The 19132-nt window shown below is 49.3% G+C and overlaps 7 protein-coding genes across 7 annotated transcripts; 3 read left to right on the top strand and 4 right to left on the bottom strand.

Annotated features, from left to right (window-relative positions):
- Positions 1-375: 375 nt before the first annotated feature.
- On the top strand, positions 376-4165 carry N7506_011653 (regulator of nonsense transcripts 2; the record flags this gene model as incomplete). Its single annotated transcript, XM_056960944.1, has 6 exons — positions 376-394; positions 444-488; positions 567-2948; positions 2992-3380; positions 3432-3758; positions 3818-4165. The coding sequence occupies 6 exons, from the start codon at positions 376-378 to the stop codon at positions 4163-4165; spliced, it is 3510 nt and encodes a 1169-aa protein (XP_056805478.1).
- Positions 4166-5360: 1195 nt separating this feature from the next.
- On the top strand, positions 5361-6227 carry N7506_011652 (uncharacterized protein; the record flags this gene model as incomplete). The annotated part of the gene is made up of 3 exons (XM_056960943.1): positions 5361-5560; positions 5617-5961; positions 6029-6227. 3 exons carry the CDS (start codon positions 5361-5363, stop codon positions 6225-6227), a joined length of 744 nt encoding a protein of 247 aa, XP_056805477.1.
- Positions 6228-6498: 271 nt separating this feature from the next.
- N7506_011651 (uncharacterized protein) lies at positions 6499-7528 on the bottom strand (the record flags this gene model as incomplete). The annotated part of the gene is made up of 2 exons (XM_056960942.1): positions 6499-7213; positions 7269-7528. The coding sequence occupies 2 exons, from the start codon at positions 7526-7528 to the stop codon at positions 6499-6501; spliced, it is 975 nt and encodes a 324-aa protein (XP_056805476.1).
- Positions 7529-10451: 2923 nt separating this feature from the next.
- On the bottom strand, positions 10452-12403 carry N7506_011650 (DUF4246 domain-containing protein; the record flags this gene model as incomplete). Its single annotated transcript, XM_056960941.1, has 5 exons — positions 10452-11045; positions 11095-12030; positions 12083-12161; positions 12212-12288; positions 12335-12403. The coding sequence occupies 5 exons, from the start codon at positions 12401-12403 to the stop codon at positions 10452-10454; spliced, it is 1755 nt and encodes a 584-aa protein (XP_056805475.1).
- A 623-nt stretch (positions 12404-13026) lies between these two features.
- N7506_011649 (Major facilitator superfamily domain general substrate transporter) lies at positions 13027-15297 on the bottom strand (the record flags this gene model as incomplete). The annotated part of the gene is made up of 10 exons (XM_056960940.1): positions 13027-13080; positions 13152-13242; positions 13324-13543; positions 13619-14304; positions 14371-14591; positions 14647-14745; positions 14799-14853; positions 14913-14950; positions 15004-15117; positions 15172-15297. 10 exons carry the CDS (start codon positions 15295-15297, stop codon positions 13027-13029), a joined length of 1704 nt encoding a protein of 567 aa, XP_056805474.1.
- Positions 15298-15782: 485 nt separating this feature from the next.
- Positions 15783-16809, top strand: N7506_011648 (SDR family oxidoreductase; the record flags this gene model as incomplete). The annotated part of the gene is made up of 3 exons (XM_056960939.1): positions 15783-15830; positions 15901-16502; positions 16587-16809. 3 exons carry the CDS (start codon positions 15783-15785, stop codon positions 16807-16809), a joined length of 873 nt encoding a protein of 290 aa, XP_056805473.1.
- A 643-nt stretch (positions 16810-17452) lies between these two features.
- Positions 17453-18569, bottom strand: N7506_011647 (uncharacterized protein; the record flags this gene model as incomplete). Its single annotated transcript, XM_056960938.1, has 3 exons — positions 17453-17838; positions 18009-18479; positions 18536-18569. The coding sequence occupies 3 exons, from the start codon at positions 18567-18569 to the stop codon at positions 17453-17455; spliced, it is 891 nt and encodes a 296-aa protein (XP_056805472.1).
- Positions 18570-19132: the final 563 nt, after the last annotated feature.

The raw sequence follows: 19132 nt of genomic DNA, 5'->3' as shown, positions 1-19132 counted from the left end.
TTGCTCAAGGTGGGGAGTGGCGGGATAGGGTGACAGTGGGGGTTCGGAGGGCCTAAAATTGGCAATGTGAACAGATTTGACTAGCGAGAAATCATACTCCGTATTGAACTAAATGCGATGGAATAGTTTCGAAAGTAGATGAATAAGAGACAAAGCGTAGTGAAAGCGTAGTGAAAGCGTTTTGAAGGAGGTAAGTCGAAGTAAGAAGGAGGAGGTTATCACACAAGTGGATAAGCAAAAAGTCCGGTATCAACTCCGCACCGCCTTCCTATGTGCTCTCGCGCGCCTCTCATCCCTCAGCTTCTCTCGATTTCCTCAATGTGGTGTTCAAGCCACCTATGCGCTCCTCTATCGGATAATTGAACTGCTGCACAGATGGATCGCCAGCGGAAAAGTTCGGTGCCCAACCTACTTATCAGACCAGTGACTAACAATCCATCTAGGGGAGCTTCGCGACCTAAACGACCGAGCTTGGGCGGGTGAACCTGGTATGATCTGCAATCTCGGGATGGCGAATATGTCGCGGCCTCTCCTATTCAAGAGGCGCTACTAATGACCTGGTATAGATGTGTTCACCACGAACAAGTCCCTCGACTCTGCGCTCAAGAAAAATACCGCCTTTATCAAACGTCTTCGCACTGGCATTAGTGCTTCCGCATTGTCCACCTTCCTAGCCGATATCCGGACGCTCTCCCTCCACAAGTACCTCTCTGAGATCATCTCGGCCTGCTACGAAGGTCTATGCAAGCTCAAATCCCCCGGAGAAATCGCCGCAGGAGTAGAGGTTGTTAGCGCGCTGCACCAGCGCTTCGGGCCATGGGAGTTCACTCGCCAGATTGGGTGGCTGCTCGGTCGCGGACTGAGCACACCGGACAAAGCGCAACTGAAGGCCCTCAGCCAGGAAATCCGTGAGCGCGAAGAGAAGGACCGATTGTCTCGCCACCGCGTTCTTCTTCGAGTGGTCACGGAGCTTTGGCTGGTCAATGTCCTAAAGACTCTGGATGACGTCGAGCGGCCTGAAGATTTGGGCGCGAAAGGAAAGGAGGGCGTTGTTGGTATTGGTGGAAAGCCGGACACACCGTTGAAAGCAAAGACTCCTGCTGCGGGGCAGAAGGATCAGGACAGGCCTGCTGATCCGTTCCCTCTGGAGGTTCTCAAAGAACTGCTCGGACATGACCGAGATCATACCAACCTTCCTCTAGCGGTGCTGTTTGTCAAGAGCTTTAGCTGGGATATTGTCGGCTCGAAGCTTGCCGAAGAGGGCAGGAAGACCGTTGAGGTTGACGGTGCAACTTCAGCTGCGGACACACAAACTGCCGAGGCCGATGGAGAGTCCACAGAGGCCGATCTACCACTCACCCCGGAGAAGACACAGCAGCGCTTCCGAAACATCTTGAATCGCTATTTGGAGGATGTCAAGGCGCATGTTGTTCGTGACCAGCGAGCGCTTGCCCAGCAGAACCGTCGTAACGCCGAGGCTTACGTGAAGAGTGGTGAAATCTTTGAAGACCGTCAAGCCAACTTCGAAAAGCAGTCCAAAGTTTTAGAAAAGCTCGTGGCCAATACCCAGGTGCTGTGCGAGGCTCTTGGAACTGAGATGCCTGACATCGCCGAAAAGGAGACCACGGATGCCTCAGCCAGCGGTGGGATCGGACTTGTCAAGACCACAGATTATCTTCGAGGCCAAGGAGAAGGAGCTGGCATCTGGGAAGATGAAGAGGAAAGGCGATTCTACGAGAATCTCGTCGATTTGAAGGGCAAGGTGCCCGCCATGCTTCTCGAGGACGGGAAAAAGAAGAAACCCGAAGCCGAGGAGTCGGGAAAGAAGAAGGTGGATGGCGAAGGTGCCGAGTCTGTCGCAGAGCAGTCGGAAGAGACCCCTGCCGCAGAAACGGATGATCAGTCCACTGCCATTGCTAGCAAGACCGTTGGCGCACAGGTGGATTCCCTTCTTGCCAAGCTCCCCGAATTGCAGACCAAGGACCAGGTTGACCAATTTGCGCTGGACTTTTGCTGGGTCAATTCAAAGGCTTCACGCAACAGACTTGTCAAGGCTGTTTCGGAGATCCCCAAGGGTCGCATTGATCTTTTGCCTCTTTACTCCCGTCTTGTGGCCACTCTGGGACAATACTTGCCTGACATCCCACAGGGAATCACCACTTATCTTGACGAGGAGTTCCGAAGTCTGCAAAGGCGCAAGTCCAAGGAGTTCCTTGGTCAAGTACGTATGGCCAATGTACGCTATTTGGCCGAATTAACCAAATTTGGCGTGGTTCCTGAACACATCATCTTCCACTGCTTCAAGGTCTCTTTGGACGAATTTTCGCGCATGAACATCGAAATCATCGGCCACTTGTTAGAGAACTGTGGCCGCTACCTGTTGCGCAACCCGGAGACATCTCCACGAATGGCTTCTTTCCTTGAAACCTTGAGCCGGAAGAAGGCTGTTCAACACCTTGCCCAACAGGAGCGAATGGTCATCGAAAACGCCATCTACTACGTCGATCCGCCACCACGCCCAGCGATTCAGCAGAAGGAGCGCACGCCCATGGAGCAGTACATCCGCCGACTCATCTATCTTGATATGAACAAGCGCAACTACACCAAAATCTTGAAGTCAATCCGCAAACTCCACTGGGAAGAACGTGAAGTTGTTGAAATCCTGGAACGTGTGTTCAGCAAACCAGTCAAGGTGAAGTATGGCAGCATTCATCTCCTGGCGATTCTTGTCAGTGCGTTGTACCGGTATCACCAGGATTTCGTGATCGGCATTGTCGACAACGTCCTGGAACAAATCACCCTTGGCCTTGAGCAGAATGACTTCAAATTCAACCAGAAGCGCATCGCGGAAATCAAGTATCTAGGTGAGCTTTACAACTACAAGATGATTGATTCTCCGGTCATCTTCGATACACTGTATCGCATCATCACCTTTGGCCATGAGGGTGGTACCCCCCGTTCCCGGAAGGATCAGCATGCTGGACTTGCCAGATGACTACTTCCGCCTGCGTTTGGCCTGTACTCTTCTTGATACATGTGGCCACTGTTTCGACCGTGGCTCCGCCAAGAAGAAGCTGGACTTCTTCCTTTCTTTCTTCCAGTACTACCTATTCACCAAGGACCCCCTTCCCATGGATGTCGATTTCCTCGTCCAGGACACTTACCATTCCATTCGCCCGCAATGGAAGCTTGCCAGCGACGCCGAAGAAGCCACTCGGATCTTCAGTGAAGCTGTTGCTCAGAATTACAACGTGCCCGATTCCGAGAGACCCGTTGAAGTCGACGAGGAAGACGCAGAAAGCAGCTCGTCCGACGAAGACCTTGAAGAGGATGCCATTAACGAGATTGACGACGACCAGGAATCCAGCGATGAAGCCGAAGTACGTCCCCCACTTCCCCCGTACGACTTCCATTTTTTTAACATGACCAAGGCATCTGGACCCAATCCAGAGGGCAATGACGACAGCGACAGCGAGTCCGAAGATGAGGATGAGCAGATCGTCGTCACCCGCCAGGAAGAGGAGCGAGACCCAGTGACCGAAGCCGAATTTGATCGAGAGTTCGAGAAGATGATGGCTGAAAGCATGGACTCCAGACGGTTTGAACGCAAGACTGTCTTTGACATTCCCCTCCCCATGAAGCGTCCTCCACGTGAAAACATGCCCAGTGATTCCAGCCCGGAGCCAGTCCACGCCGAGCCAGTCCCACCTAAGACCATGGCCTTTTCTCTGATGACAAAGAAGGGGAACAAGCAACAGGTGAGACCCTCATAGCTACTAACCACTGTATTGTTGCAATTTAACTCACTTTCATCCAGACTCGATCCATTGATCTCCCATCGGACTCGACCTTTGCCATTGCCATGCGGAGCCAACAGCAAGCGGACCGCGAGGAACAACAACGCATCAAGAACCTAGTCTTGAACTACGAGGCATCCAATGAACCCGAACCAGCCGAAAGTGAGATTGTACCCCAGGGGCCCCCAGACTCCCCAGATACCCCAGACCCCCCAGAGAACCCCAACCGGAAGAACCCCTTGCTGAGAAAACAAAAAGCAGCAACCCAGGAGAAACGCACCCCCGCAAGCCAACGGACCGACAAGGCCGGCGCCAACCGCTCCGCCTTCCGCTCCCGCAAGCTCCAACTCAGCGACGTCAACTGGTAATGAACGATCTCGCTATCCTGACACAGGTTAAATTCACTTGACGCAGCAGTCTGCGCCTTTACCCAAGGAAGGTCGCCATAGTATTATGGATACTTCGGACTCTGGTTTGAATCCAATCGGGATCGTCTAGAGGTGTCGCACTTGTGCGCAATGCTGATTATTCTCGCTGATCAATTATGCCTCGGCTGTGAATGTCTTCAAAGTGATACAGCGGGGGCTGTAAGCGCCCCTCTGTCACTTACCTAGCCCATGTCCATGACAGGTTGCTGGACTACAGGTCGCCGTTATGCCTCCATCAGCGTGATGACGAGGGGATCCTTTCCTGGTCGTCCTCACCAAGGTCAACAGTTTCACGCCTGAGAAGAGATTGTCGGTGGTGGACCGGTTCGGCGGAAGAAGAGGGCTCAGCAGATTTGGGCATTCATGCCAAGGTCATATTTTATTTTCTGTCAAATTGAACTCTTAGGGTCTACTGTTCAGCAATGGATGGTAGTACCCCAATTCCCTTGCGAAATTTTATCAATCTGTCCACAGATCTGTATGGTTGGTCCTGAATGCCTGGAATTCTGCGTACTTGATCTTCTGGTGATTAGTAGTCGGTTTCTCCTTACAGCCCAACTAGGCCTGAAGCACTTCTGGGACACGAGACTGTAAACTTTGGAAAAAGGCATGGCACGTGTCTATACTCGTATTCCCCACATTTTCCGACCCCACCTCCTGCCTCTTTGACGTCGTACTTGACCAATTGTTCCCCATCCCATTCTCCGCAGCATCCGGCAGAAGGCCCAAGGCCGGCACAGCCTAGCTCGCCTTGATCATGACATCATACACACCCACTACCACATTGCGAAAAATATCAATCGCAACCGCAATTAAAGCCGCAGCCTTGACCATTCAAGACAGTCCTGTAAATTCACCGGCAGCGTTGTCGGTAAAGGGCGTAATGACCAGAACAGGAGAATTTGCTCCAGAGACGACAGGGTTGTTACGGAGTAGAAGCCCTGGGGATCAGATCGGTGATTGTGGGGGCGCATCGGAGGATCGGCGGGGACCCACCCGGTCGCAGCGAAGTACTTCGGTGCAATTCATACAAGCCCGAGTGTACCCTCTTCTTAAATAACCATTCAAGTCCATCTCACCGAGAGCCATTTCAATTGGGTTGGATCAACATCTTCGCTTTTCTAGCAACCGAGGAATGTCTGACTTTTGGCCAACCAAGTACATTGGCCACCTGGTGGTGCAGCCCGCCGATGCACGTCTAGACCCACCCGAGAGCTATCTTTTCGTCCAAGATGGTCTGATTATCTCCTGCGGAGTGATCTATGCCCTTTTCTATGCCTTCAGTATGATGCGGGTGGTCAAAGATGGTGTTTTGCCCGGATCAATGAAATACCTGTACGCCGGCGAATTTCTCAAGGCATGTTACATTGGGTAACTGACTATCCGCTTAGATCTTTGACATTGGCGTATGAGATATACTACGCATTTGCAACGACATCAACGCGACTGGAGAGAATATGCTTTCTTGTTTGGTCTCAGCTGGATTTCGTATTTGCCGCGCTTACTCTCTGGCATGTCCATGGTCCCGATCAACGAAAGCGGATCGCTGGGGAGATGCTTGTGTACTGTGTCGCAGCTATAGCAGGGTTCAGATACTTGGGATATCTATTCCCGGACGACCGCGAGCAGATTACAGCTTATTGGACTGGTATACTCTTGCAGCTTCCGGTTGGGTGGGTGTTTGCTTATAGGCTAGTGAAGGATCGGTCTCTGCTGGGCCATTCACTTGAGATATGGTAAGCGGCTTGCTTTTCCGGTGCCATTGTCAGTAGCTTTACTAACTATGTTTAACTTTTTTTGCAGGCTTGTGCGATATTTGGGTTGTTTCACGGCGTATGGTCTTTTCATATGGCGGTATCTCAACGTCCCTCGAGACTGGGAGTATGTCAGATCGTTTTGGAGCATTGCGATTATGGTGGCAACTCTTGTTCCGGAGACAGTGTATCCTTTTCTATATGTTTGGGTATTCAATCAGAGCAAAAGAAAGGTCAAGACAGGTTAATTGCTGAAGGGCATCACCTGGGCATGGTCTCGGGAGGTATACTTCAAAAGCTTGTACATAGAAATTAAGTAAACAGGTTGAAAGAATACTTCCACGATAAAAACCACGTTTTGAATATTAGTATGGTGAGACAGTAGACTCCATACCCGTGGACTAGCGTCTATGATACACATGTAATCCTTTCAAAGCAGAGCATATCTCACCATCACCAGAATGGCATTCCAGGCGCGAGACATCATAGTCAAGCCACATTTGCCTTGTCCTCGGAGATTCAGGATCTGCGTACGGTTCGCTGCGAAGTTCCCTGGTTAGCTAGACTCGAGCATTGATGGAGGCGAACAAACTCATCTTCGTTGAAGACAATACGCTCGTCGGAAATAATGAGGACTGGCCGAGCGATGTCGGCGATAATCTGCTTGACTGGGGCGGCAATAAAGGGTGCTATCACGATGGATTCCTCGTCAATTTCCGCGAATCCTCCTGCGCCGTGAGTTCCAACAATCTCGAATCCCTTTTCAGTCAAAATCGTCTCTGCCATCTCTGTGTAGTCTGGGTCCTGAGCAAGTATTGGCACCATTTTATTACCACCACAAAGTTGAGCGATAGTGAGAGCCATCGAATGCTGGATCAGAGAGCCCATCACATATTCAACATCAGAGGCTTCACACCAAGAGCCACGCTTTTCTTTGAAACATCCAGGAGCGCAGCGGCAAAAGTCACCGAGCCCGAAGCCGAGAACTTTCTTCACGGTTTTTGTACCGAGTAAACGTCGGAGTAAGGCTGTAATTTCCTTGCAGGTTGTGCTATTCTGCCACAACAAGACTTTCTCGTCAAAGACTTGTGTAGGCTGGGCTATAAGCCCTCGAAAATTTCGAGCAGTCTGATTATCCCAATCTACAATGTAGGAGCAGAGGTAGGTTTCGATTGGGCCGTCGGGCCGTTCTGACACAAGTCGCCAATATTCTTGGTACTCGACGTAGGGTTTCCTATGGGAAATCAGATTGGGGGCTGATATCGGATCAGAATAAAGTATCCACGTACCTGATAGGATTCTGTACTTGAAAGAGGGGATTTGAAATGTGGAGTATTTTCCCATCGATTCGACGGACTGAGAATCGGTCTTTCGAATAGGATTTTCTCAACTGTTGCTCTATGTCTTTGAGATCCTCTTTAGTCCAAAGCTTGGTACCAGAATCGTACAGATCTGCGGCTTTTTGTCTGCTGATCAGCCAACTCGAGTACCCGTAGTCGAGGGAGGTATGCTCGGGTGCTGCCAACGCATGTCCTAGACTCTGTGGCATGATCTCGTAGCTGTTGATCGAGGAAGGATGTGGAAGAAACCACGTGTTGAGTTGTCGGAAGGGAAAGAAGTCTTCGACTTGGTCCGAAAGGCAGCAGTTTATTTGTGCACAAGACTCGGATAGAGAATGCTGATATTGAGCTATGAAAATGATTGCTTTTGAGTAGGAGTACCGATGACGAGTACATCCACAACTTTGGCTGCAAGCGAGAAAAACAAAACACAACGATCACCTTTGGTCTAGGTAAGCTCTGCTACCGACTATCCATGGATGTGGGTCAACTCTACTAGGCAAGCTTGGAAGGGGTAAAGAGGAATAATGAACGTCCGATGACCGGGACGATGGTCACAATATTTAGAGCTACTATGCCTATGCACACCAAATCTAGCACTCATCTTTCCTTTTCCACCCAGGCTCATGTCTACAAATTGTCACCAAAAAGCCAGGTTTGGTAACCATTGACCTTTCTGATGATTCAGTAGATTTCAAAACCGGCCCCCCTATAAACACGCCCAATTTCTCCCCCGGCCTCATTGTTTACCATGCTTACACAAAGAGTTTAATGGCTTCTGCCACGAATGAAGATAGCACAACACTAGTTAAACGGGACTATCAGGGGAGGAGCTAAAATCAGGTTAGCGTGACCCCACTGAAGATCTGTGAATTAGATGGCAAAAATAAATGGCCAGTTATATGTTTTTGAAACACTTCTATTTCCTGCCTGCCATTCCCATTTCAAGTTTCAACCCCCTGACAATGTGGCCTCCCAAGTAGATGCTCGCTATACTTTGCCATAAAGCTTCTGCTAGTTATCTATGCGCAGGTCAGGCCCCATCTTTGCCGCTGCATCTGGGAAGATTCCACTCACCGGTTTAGTCCCTGAGGCCCAGTAGGTCATCATAAAAATCTCAATTTTTGGACGTGCGAAGACTCGTGTTTTCCCCCCTTTTTTCCCTTGCTGATGGCAGCTCCGGACCGCAGGAGCAACTTGATTGAATTCACATGGCCATATCTTAACACCCAGAAAAGTGTGGTTCTCCTTTCGTGGTCGATGTGTGTGACATCAGCTCCAGACTACAGGAGTAACTCGACTGCGTCTGGACCGAGACATTGTGCCGCATGCAGGAGCGCAGTCTGTCCATCATGGTCCGAGTGTTTTATATCAGCTCCATACATATTGCAAGAGCAACTTGACTGTGTCCACGTGGCTCCGATAGACTTCTGCACCACTCTTGAGGAGAAGATCCACAATGCGTTCACTTTGATCAGCCACCGCGCGATGCAGGGGTGCTCTGCCGAAAGTATCAAACGAGTTTACCTCTGCTCCTCGGGAAATAAGACGCCGCAAAACAGCCTCGAGACCTCTATTTGTGGCGAGTCTTACCAGTGCCTGCCCTATCAACGACTGCAACTCAAGTTCATTTTCGGAGTCGAGCATCAAAATGGCAACTTCCGTGAGCCTGTAGAAGCACGAAATGGCCAGAGGAACTTCAGACAAGTCTGGGTAAAATCTGTCCATGTACTGATATATACCAAATTCCCTGAACTTGCTTATCTTTTGTCTCGACCTCTTGGCGCAAAAGTCTCGAGTTAGGTTTGTGATCTCTTCAGATTTCCGATAGGAGAATTGAGACAGATGATACTGCCAAAATTCGTTCGAATAAAAATCAAGACAGTCGTGGCGTGAACTTCCCTCCGCGAGAAGAACAAGTAAGCAGACTTTTGCCAGGGAACGGTGTGATTCCGTTGCTGGAAGAGAGTAATGCCAAATTTCTGAAGTCGAAGTTTGAACTGACAATGATGACGGGCGCACCAAAAATTCTTTGACAGTTTGGTGAAGCAGGTATACTTTATCGTCGATTATTGTCAGAAGACATCCGCATACGTCTTTGAATGTGTGCCTGGAACGCTCGGGCGGTTCCATCGCATCTTCAATATCTTCGCCGGACTGATTAGGGTTATTCACCGCTAGGGCGAGTGCCAATTCATTCAAGTCGAGTGGTCGTCCGGCAGCCATGACCAAATGTAAAATTCTCCTTGCTGTATCAGAGTCCGAGCTCCTGCCCAGAATTTTTCGTAGGCCTCATTGACAGTAGACGGTAGCTCACGGAGAGTTTGGCCAGCCTTTCCTCCATTGACCCATGTAGTATTCTCTATGAGATCCATCACAAGTGCCACCCACAGATAAGTTCGCTGTGAATTTCTCTTCTTGAAGTGATCTTGAAAAAGCTCCAACTCCCTTTTCGTAAGCTGTTTAGCCCTGGCAATTTGGTGAATGCGGTCCTCAATGACAAGGTCTATACAGCAAGAATCGCTCAACGACATGGTGTGTCGTTGTTAAGCGCCGGAGGGTTGTAATGCATATTTCACCCGGGATTCTTATGCAGCCTCAGCGCTAAGATGAGCTGGAGGAAATGCCAAGAGATAAATGTTTTGAAACCCTCAAAAGAGTGCATTATCCAATGATCATACCCCGGAAAAGTGACCAAATCACTAGTTCAAACATTGGAAGTATCATCGCGCGCGCAGCGCGCATTTATTCGTTTTTCAAGGATTGTACTTTGGGGGCGTTTGATGAAACTTCGAAGTCGGAGCAAATAGTACGGAGTAGATGCTCATCAGATGCACAAAAAGCCTTTTACTGCATACATCCTCTTACATCCTGCTCCAGGGATTCATTGGCATGTTCGTAAGTCTCCTTCCGGTTTGCACCTCTACCTAGTCCTTACTGATATGACTAGGAGTACTCTACCTACCATTTATTTTTCCGAGTATCATATGCACAAGTCATGACTCTACAGCTAACTACCTTGGTGCTCATATATTGATATCTCTTTTGGTCAAATGATAATGCATTAGGTTCGGAAGGAGAAGCTAAAGGATAAAAATGCGCTCGATATGCATAGGGAGCAAGAAACAGGAGCTAATGCTCACAAAGATTGAAGTCACCTGTCTCAAACAGTTCGTTTGCCTTCCCAGAGCTGAGCCCACGTTCTTTCATCAGCTCATGTCGATGATCTTTAGCCTCTTGCATAGTCATCAAAGGGTCCATGTCGCTCTGGACAATATCCTGAAGCTCCCTTGGCAAACGCGACAGGATTTGATCCACAGCTTCTTGTCTCTCAGCGCTCCAGTCCTCTCTCTGCGGGGGAACATTGGCCGAGGAGATGATCCGTCGATGAGGATCCACCAAGAAGAGAGCAAGGATCTTGCGGTGGCCAGGCTTGGACGGATCAGCCAACGAAAATGGAGAAACCCGGTGCTGGACGGTGTTTGGGAACGTGAGGAGTCGGCCTTGTTTGCAAATCACAGCTCCGATATCTTGTGTGATATGACAGTCGCCAGTGCCATCAACATCCTCTGGGAAGCCATAGACATCCTGCAAAAATTGGTATTCTCCTTGCTGATATCCAATCTCTAACATGTCTATTAACCCACGTTGACGGAATGCAAGAGTGTTCTCAGTGATGTTTTCACAGTCATAGTAGTAGATCGCCGTAGCACATATGCGCTCATTCTGGTTTATGTTAGAGCCCAAGACTAGGAAATTGGCACGCGAATCTTACTAGCTGTCCCTCGATATGCCACGAGCCACCGTCGTACGAGGCGTTGTCTGGGTTCAGTTCAATATTCGCCAATTTCACGATGACTTGTAGCTTGGTATCCGGGAAGTCCTTTCGGAGATCGAGACTTGCTTCTACCCTCGGTGCCACAAAGTCTTCTGGTTCGGGTTGTAAGACAGGTTGTGTCTTGTTCCACCGGGAAACGGATTCCCAGAATGCTTCCTCGTCATAGTCTTCACCTGTCGGTTGTTCTGGCTCTGGTCCATCCGGATGCTCGCCATATTTCACCTCACTATATTTAATTCGAGGTTTCGGGGTATACGACAAGCTTTTGTTCCATAGTGGAATAGCTCGAGTGATCAGTTCCTCGATGACTCCGTATAAAGCCTTGTGTTGGATGGGATGGGCGTTATTGATGTATGACACAATTCGGGAACTGTTATCATCGATAAGCTCCACGTCGCAAGGAAGCCATTGGAAGTTGTTGCTGTAGGATATATCATTGGTCCACTCGCCATGAGTATCTTTTGCTGGGTCGGCGGGGATAACTTCCCCCTGGCCCACACTGCCAAGGCAGTTGAGAAGACCAATGGTTTTGTCGGGAAGGACATGAGTTCGGCCATATACCACTGGGAACAGCGAAGGGTGCACTATATCAACAACCTTGTCTTCAGAACCTGGATGATAGTCCTTTTGGTCTTCGGGGATGCTTTCAAGAGGATGAACCGCTTGTTTCAATGCCTGCCGTATCTCCTCAGATACCGCTGTATCAGATCTCACCACACCTGCGTCAAAGGCATGAACATATCCATTCTTCTTGAAAATGTCGGCTTTATATTGAAGCTCCTTCATGATCCAATCGATCATCTTTGGCGACACGTCTTGGCCGCTCTGTGCGATTTCGCCACGCCATTTGCTCGTAATCTCCCCATTAAAGACCTTTCTGGCATTAATATATACGAGAAGTATATCAGACCAAGTGGATTCGTACCTTCTCTTCCCACTGGGGCTTTTCCGTGATTGTGTTCATGATTCGCATCATGAGAATCTCTCGGTGGGTGACAAGGTTGCTAGAAGATCATTAAAACAGAGGTTCTCCCTTAATATCTTTGAACCATACGATATGTATCCATCATCCAACTGGTCGGTATCCAGTGCATTAGGAAAGCCAAATATTTCCTCATCAAGAACGCATCTCTGGAAAGTCAGTGCATGTTTCTCATTTGGAAGTGGTCTTGCTCACTTCTGGCTGAGTATCGAGTTTCAGATTGAATCCTGGCATGCGAAGCTCGAGACTTATATCGGAAGACATGGTGATCGAAATGTTCTCAAATACACCAGGAAGGATGAGTGAGAGAGATGTTGCTTTTTAACTCCCCTGATTGTCTTGACGTCCAGGCAGTCAACTGCTGAGTTCAGGCAACGAAACTCTAATTTCAGGCAGCAAAGCGCCAAGACATTGGCGCCTGAAATGCAAGCGACATAGAGTGTTTGACCATGTCTACGTTGTGCTTCCTCGTGTTTTGTTTAATTTTCTCTATGACCTGGCTTGTTGTATAAATTAAGGTATAAATTAAGCTACCAGGCTCAGCTAAGAGAGGAAGAACTTATGGAACATAATGATTCCAGAGTTTCTGCCCTAATGTTTACTTCGTCCTCTTCATGAGAGCGGCAAGCTTTCTGGCCTATGAAAAACACATATAGGATTGCAGAACCTTGGAAGGGTGCAGTAAGAATTTCTCTATGCATAGCTCTTTATATTCACAAAATTTTGAAGGCAGCAAGCAGAATGTATGGTGTCACCTGGGCAATCGGAATCCATGGATTTATCAATTTTGACAGTTCAAGGGTTGGGAATCAAACAACCCAAATAGATATCTATTTCTTTGATTTTATCAGTAAAGTAGGCTCAATATATGTACCGAGAATACCACTCTAGTGATATGTGTTTCTCTCCTTGAGGTCGGTGTTCTCCAGATACACCTCGATCTATACAAAAAGTCTCGTTAGTATTCAATCTCTTTAAAATATACACAAGAATCACCCGGGAAATCTCTTACCTTGTTTGTCATTTTTGAGTCAACGTCCTTGCAACATAGACAGGCTGCAAGGCCGAGAATACCAAAAGCCATTGATACCATAGCAACAACACTAAGAGGAAGAAGTCAGCAAGTTTCTCACCATGAACTTTGTCACCCAGAGATAATGCCCATTTGAACAAGTGTGTCTTACAAGATTGCTTTGCAGTAAGCTTGACTGAGAGCCGCCTCCGCCGCTGCCACCACGGCGGGGCTGTATGCCTTCATTGCGGCGGCACCTTGAGCCACCACGGACAGCAGATCCGTGACCTTGGATTCAGAGAGACCGGCTTTGATTGCAGCAGAGGTGACATAAATGGCTGTGTACTTAGCCAAGGTGTTGCTGAAGACGGTTTGGTAAATAGAGGTTGCAACTGATGAAGATATTAGCAAGGACTCCTTCAACGAAGAACATGTTGAAAGAAATGATTGGGTGAAAGAGCACATACCAGCTCCAGCAGCAAAGCGAATACATCCTGAGATACCACCACTAACCCCCAGGTTCTTGTGATCAACACCCATCTGCGTAATGGCAATGCTCAGGTAAAGACCCCATCCGAACCCAGCCTGAGAAAGGAAAATGAAGGCAATCATGGTACCCTTATTCGTCGGCGTCACGAGACCCAGCAAAGATCCAAAGACGACCATCACAAAGACAGAGCCGGTAAGCTGCCATTGCCAGTGACGAAGTTTGCTACCAAACAAAGTAAGCAGAATTGCTCCAAAGAAGATAGCAAAGCCCTGTGGCAATGACAAGATGACCGAGTATTTCCAGTCGGCGCCGCCATTCGTGTAGAACACTGTGATCATCTGCGGCCACAAGATGCTGGACGAGTAGTAGAACATGTTCACAACACCCAGCGCGATGACGGGAGCTGTGAAGTCACGGCCCCAAGAGCTGACGAAGATATAAGTTGGCGTGAGAGGATATTTGAGCTTGCCGAAAGATTCCCACAGCGCGAAGCAGACTAGTACCACGGCACCGACAACTAACGGAGCCACGACATGGGCGTCATTTGACTCGTATACACCCGCCCAGACAATACCCATCAGGAATGGGACTGCACCACCGATGAATAGGAAAGCACCGAAATAATCGAGGGATTTGAAGGCCTCCATGTATGAAACTCCGAGACTGTTTGAGGTGTTAGAATTCACTTGCCCTGTAACCAATCACTGTGCTTCGTGAAACTTGACTTACGGGTGCTTGGGTGGGTGATAAAGGAAGAGCAACCCGAAGAACGACAGGCCCTGGAAAATAGCCACACCCCAGAAATTCCATGCCCAATTTCCCAGCTCATAGCCGTAGCGGGCAGTGACTGGTGCCACAATCACTGCAATGTAGACGGTGAAATCGGCGATAACAACACCAATGTGTCTCCATTTATTGGGGAGAAGTTCTGGTAGTGCAAATGCAGCCATCTGTCACAGCCAAAAATTAATAGATGATGCTAAGAAATAGGCGGATTGCACTTACCTGACAATTTGCACCTCCAAATCCTGATATAACAAGACCTGCAGTGATCTGATTCGTGGTTTTGGCAGATGCCACCACAATGTGGCCGATAAAGCACACCTGGGGACTTGTTAGAACATATCGCCTGGTGATCAAATTTGGGTGAATGATACCAAATTTCCAAGTACCAAAAACCAACGCCGACCTAGAAGATCGGTGTTTGGACCACTGCAAGATTTAATGAGAATTGTATCATAAGGTTGGGAGCCGGTGTTTCAGAAACATACAATATCAAGAAGGCGCAGGTGATCGAGATTGTCCATGCCTGAGCTTCAATCAGCCTCTGAGATCGTATCAACCGGAAGTCATGAAACATACTGGAACAAACCAGATATACCCCGTTGGATCACCCATATCAGTAGAAACCATGGTTCCAATGGCAGACACAACCGGTACAGGCCAAAATGACAGGCCGTAACCACAGGAAAGAATCTAGATAGTGCATGGTTAGCACCGATACAAAATTGACAGGTCAAAAATCAGTACCGAAGACACGATCCATGTTTTCAAAGTAACAACTGGCGCAGCAGATTCGTTCGAAAGACTCGACGGGGAGCTCGGTGCTACCGTCGGCGATGCAGCCGGCAAGTCTTCTTCGGTGTCGACAGCCATAATGTAGGTCAATGGAGAAAAGAAGCCGGGAAGAGGGGGAAACAGGAGCAGCTTTAACCGACTTTGACTATCATACTCTAGCAACGAAGGGGGTCCACCGGCGCATGGGAAACACATGGCTACCCTTGCGAGTAGCGCAAACTATGATACGACAGTCTGAGCCTGGAACGGTCAATCGACCAATGGCCAATGTGGACGGTTTCCACCCGCGTTGAATCCTGATGGAGAAGGTCCCATTAGCGGCTTTCCTAAGTCGGCAATGACTGGCCGGGTCTAGGACTTCCTGCACAAAACTCTTTCTGACTCGGGTTGTGAGTGTCATAGCCAGATGGTTGAGTCGTGAGTTGCTGATTCAACGGTCTTGGTCTGGGTTTGTAATTCAAAATCGTTGTGGCTTATAACTTGCTACCCATCCCCGCCGTGTAAATTGTCCGAGTATCCACTGTCTACAAATATCCAAACAATACCACTAATTCGCTATCACTATGGTCTCCTGTAATGAGAGCAAGGTTGCCATTGTGGCCGGCGCCACTGTCAGTGCAATTCGTCCCAATATCCAAATCCCGATTTCAAGTACCCATACTAACAAGCGGCTGCTTACAGTCGGGCATGGGAGTCGACCTTGTCAAAGACCTCTGTTTCAAAGGTTGGAGGGTTGCATGTGTAGGTCGACGCCGTGAAGCCGGTGAGGTCCTACTCGAAGACCTCCCACGAGACAGAGCCCACTTCTTTGCAGCAGACGTCTCGGTTTACGAAGAGTATGCCGAAGTGTTTCGCAAAGTACACGGCCTCTGGGGCCGCATCGATGCACTGTGCGCAAATGCCGGGATCGTCGATATCTCTTCCGTTTACATCTATGATTCAAAGAATAGCAGCGTGGACGAGGTCCCTCCCTGCCCAGACCTGTCTGTCGTGGACATCAACTACAAGGGTGTTGTGTATGGCACTCAGCTGGCAGTGCATTTCATGCGTCATAACCCCCAGCCAGGGGGACGCATTGTTGTCACAGGAAGCATTGGCGCTGTCTTCCCCCATCAGTCCTACCCGGTATACTGCGGCACCAAAGCTGCTGTCAACCACTTCATCCGTGGTGTGGCGCCTCTTCTGAAACAGAAGGAGAACATCTTCATCAACTGTGTTATGCCGGGAATTGTGAACACACCCATTGTACCGCCTGAGATGATCGCTGCCGTCACCCCTGAATGGTACGTACTTGCACTCATACGTGTATCCCATAGTCGATTTGTGCTTGAAACCCCTGCAGCTGGCTGACATCACATTTGACATAGCTTGACCCCAGTGCAGACGATCCTCGATGGCTATGAGACCTTTTTAGAAGACTCGACGGGCATGGCGGGTGAGCTATTAGAATGTTCAGCTAACAAGTTAATCTTCTATCACTTGCCCAACCCTGGAAATGGGCATATCACGACCCGCGCCATTACAGTTTGGGAGCCACTCTTCCGCATGATGCACGGCGAAGATTCCAAACTCCCGGATGCGATTCCTTAAGGAGTGAGTTTGGAGCCCTTTAGTTAGCGTTAGGACAAAGTACGAGGATCAGCGCTGGACATTACCAATTGCAATCCTTCAAGACTCAAAAATGATATCCTAGCCATCCTAGCCATCCTAGTGATCCTAGTGATCCTAGCTCCATGCTGGCCAACAGTAGTCACCGCGTGGGACCATAACGGCATAGAATGTGATGTATCAACTGTCAGATGTGTCATGCTCGGAGCCGGAAGTGGCCCAAATGGCCCGTGTGGATGATCCACCAGTGGCGTCTCGGCCCGCAATTTCCAGCGTGTTTCGCAGCGCATCCACGGTTGGCTTCTCGAAAGTACACAAAGTACGGAGTCGGATGTAAGCGATCCAGACTCACTTCACCCTGTTAATACCCCGAAATCCAATGAAATCCACGAAATGGGTGATTCAAGATGGGCATGTTTCGGGGACAATTCGGTTAAACGCCAAGTTGACATGTGGGGCTCAGCCTAAGGATCCTCCTACACTCTAATGCGTCTCTCGTGGGGGCCAACCCGGCCTTTGTCCCGTGCAACTCCAAGCTCTCATTCGAAGTGTCTTGCATTTTGCTTAACGTCTAGACTCAGGGGCTCAGACAAAGCAACTAAAGTCACTCCTGCAGAAACTGCCACTAATCGCCGTTGAGAATAGCACCGACCTGATTTTCCAGCACCGTCGCCGCCATGACCTCACGCATACCCTCATCGCAGAAATCATGCTGATCCCGGAAATACAACCCGCTGTCCGAGATCTCCACTGCGACTCCGTATAGCTCCGCCAGGGGCAGGTGCCTCCCAGTCGCGTCCTTCAAACCCTGGCCCGCCGGTTCGCCTTCTATCAGCGCGAGGACCACGCGGGCTACGTTCTCCACCTCGACGAACCGATTCTGTGGGAAACTGTCCCAGCCAACTGAGTCGACCAGATTCGTGCGTATGATACTAGGGCAGATGGCGTTGACACGGACTCCATTTGCGCGGAAATGTTGTGAGACGGAGCGCATGAAGCCCACGACACCGACTGTGATTAAGTCAGCTCTCTCCTATCAACAGACATGCAGGGATCTCTGATGTGATATGGAGTATACAGCCAACGGTCGATACATCACAAATGAGTATCACATGGTTGGTACTTGTGCTGGCTTTATGCGTTATGCATACGTGGAGGGACGCGGGGATGGCTCGACTCACATTTAGCGGCCGAGTATAACGGGCAATAGAAAGACGGGTATAGTCCGCCGCAACTAGCGGTCATCACCAGGTTACAACCCTGACCCTTGTGAGGCGAATGCCGGAAATAGTGCTGAGACAGGTAGGTCGTCAAGACCACACCTTTCAAATCGGCGTCGATCGAGAGCAGGTCGGGCTCTGGTGGTGGGCAGACATCCCTGCCATCTTCTGCGTCTGGGGTGGCGTAGAAGTTGTTTCGCTCAATGACACCGGCATTGGCAAAGACGAAATCCAGGCGGCTGGATTGTTCGAATGTGCTCTGGAATGCCGCTGCAAGCTCGCTATATTTGGTCACATTTGTTCGGTGGAAGGTTGTTCGGGGCAACTCTTTGGCTACCTGGGCTCCGCCCTCTTCGTTGATGTCGAGGATGTGTATAGTCCAGTTCTCAGAGGTGGACAGAGCTTTGGCTACAGACAGGCCTAGTCCACTGACTAGATTTTGATGTTAGTTGGTCAATTGCAGATTGGGAATTTATGATGTATCACACCTCCGCCTGTGATTAAAGCAACTTTGACGCTCATCTTGGGCGATTACGAGAGTCTGAGGGCTCAAAAACTATCGTCAATATCGGCTCAGAATGCTTGTATGAAATCTTATATCATATACGAAGTACGAGTAATGATATCAATACTTATCAAGAGCTATTGGAATACTGCCCCTCACTAAGAACGTCTATTGAATCGAACTTTTCCGTGTTGAGAGATACCCCACAGCTAGGTATTCCCGGTCTCCCGTGGTCTTATTTTCAGGGCTCATGATTGTACTGATCATGCCCCGGTGCTTGACAGGTTCCACGGTCCTGAAACTGTAAGCACTGGGTGGTTGGGGTGAGGTCGTCCTATAATCACGCTAGGGGGCCCCGTTTCTTGCATTGAGCGATGTACAAGATGGGCTGTGTACGGAGTACTACGTACTTACTTGCCCAATGCTTAGTTTTGTCCGGAAACTTCAGACAACCTCGCACGAGCCGCGGGTGGAGCAAATTCCACGAATAACTAGCGAAGTGCAGAAGTACATTCGTGTCTGGGCACCTCGGATCCTACGATGTGGACCCCCGAGTCCACTTCCCTCGGAAATCCCGCTG

Source organism: Penicillium brevicompactum (genome assembly GCF_028827555.1).
Source record: "Penicillium brevicompactum strain IBT 35665 chromosome Unknown utg000009l_segment0_segment0, whole genome shotgun sequence".
Taxonomy (NCBI): Eukaryota; Fungi; Ascomycota; class Eurotiomycetes; order Eurotiales; family Aspergillaceae; genus Penicillium; species Penicillium brevicompactum.
Note: the sequence above shows the minus strand (reverse complement) of the source record. Positions and strands in the feature narration are given on the sequence as shown.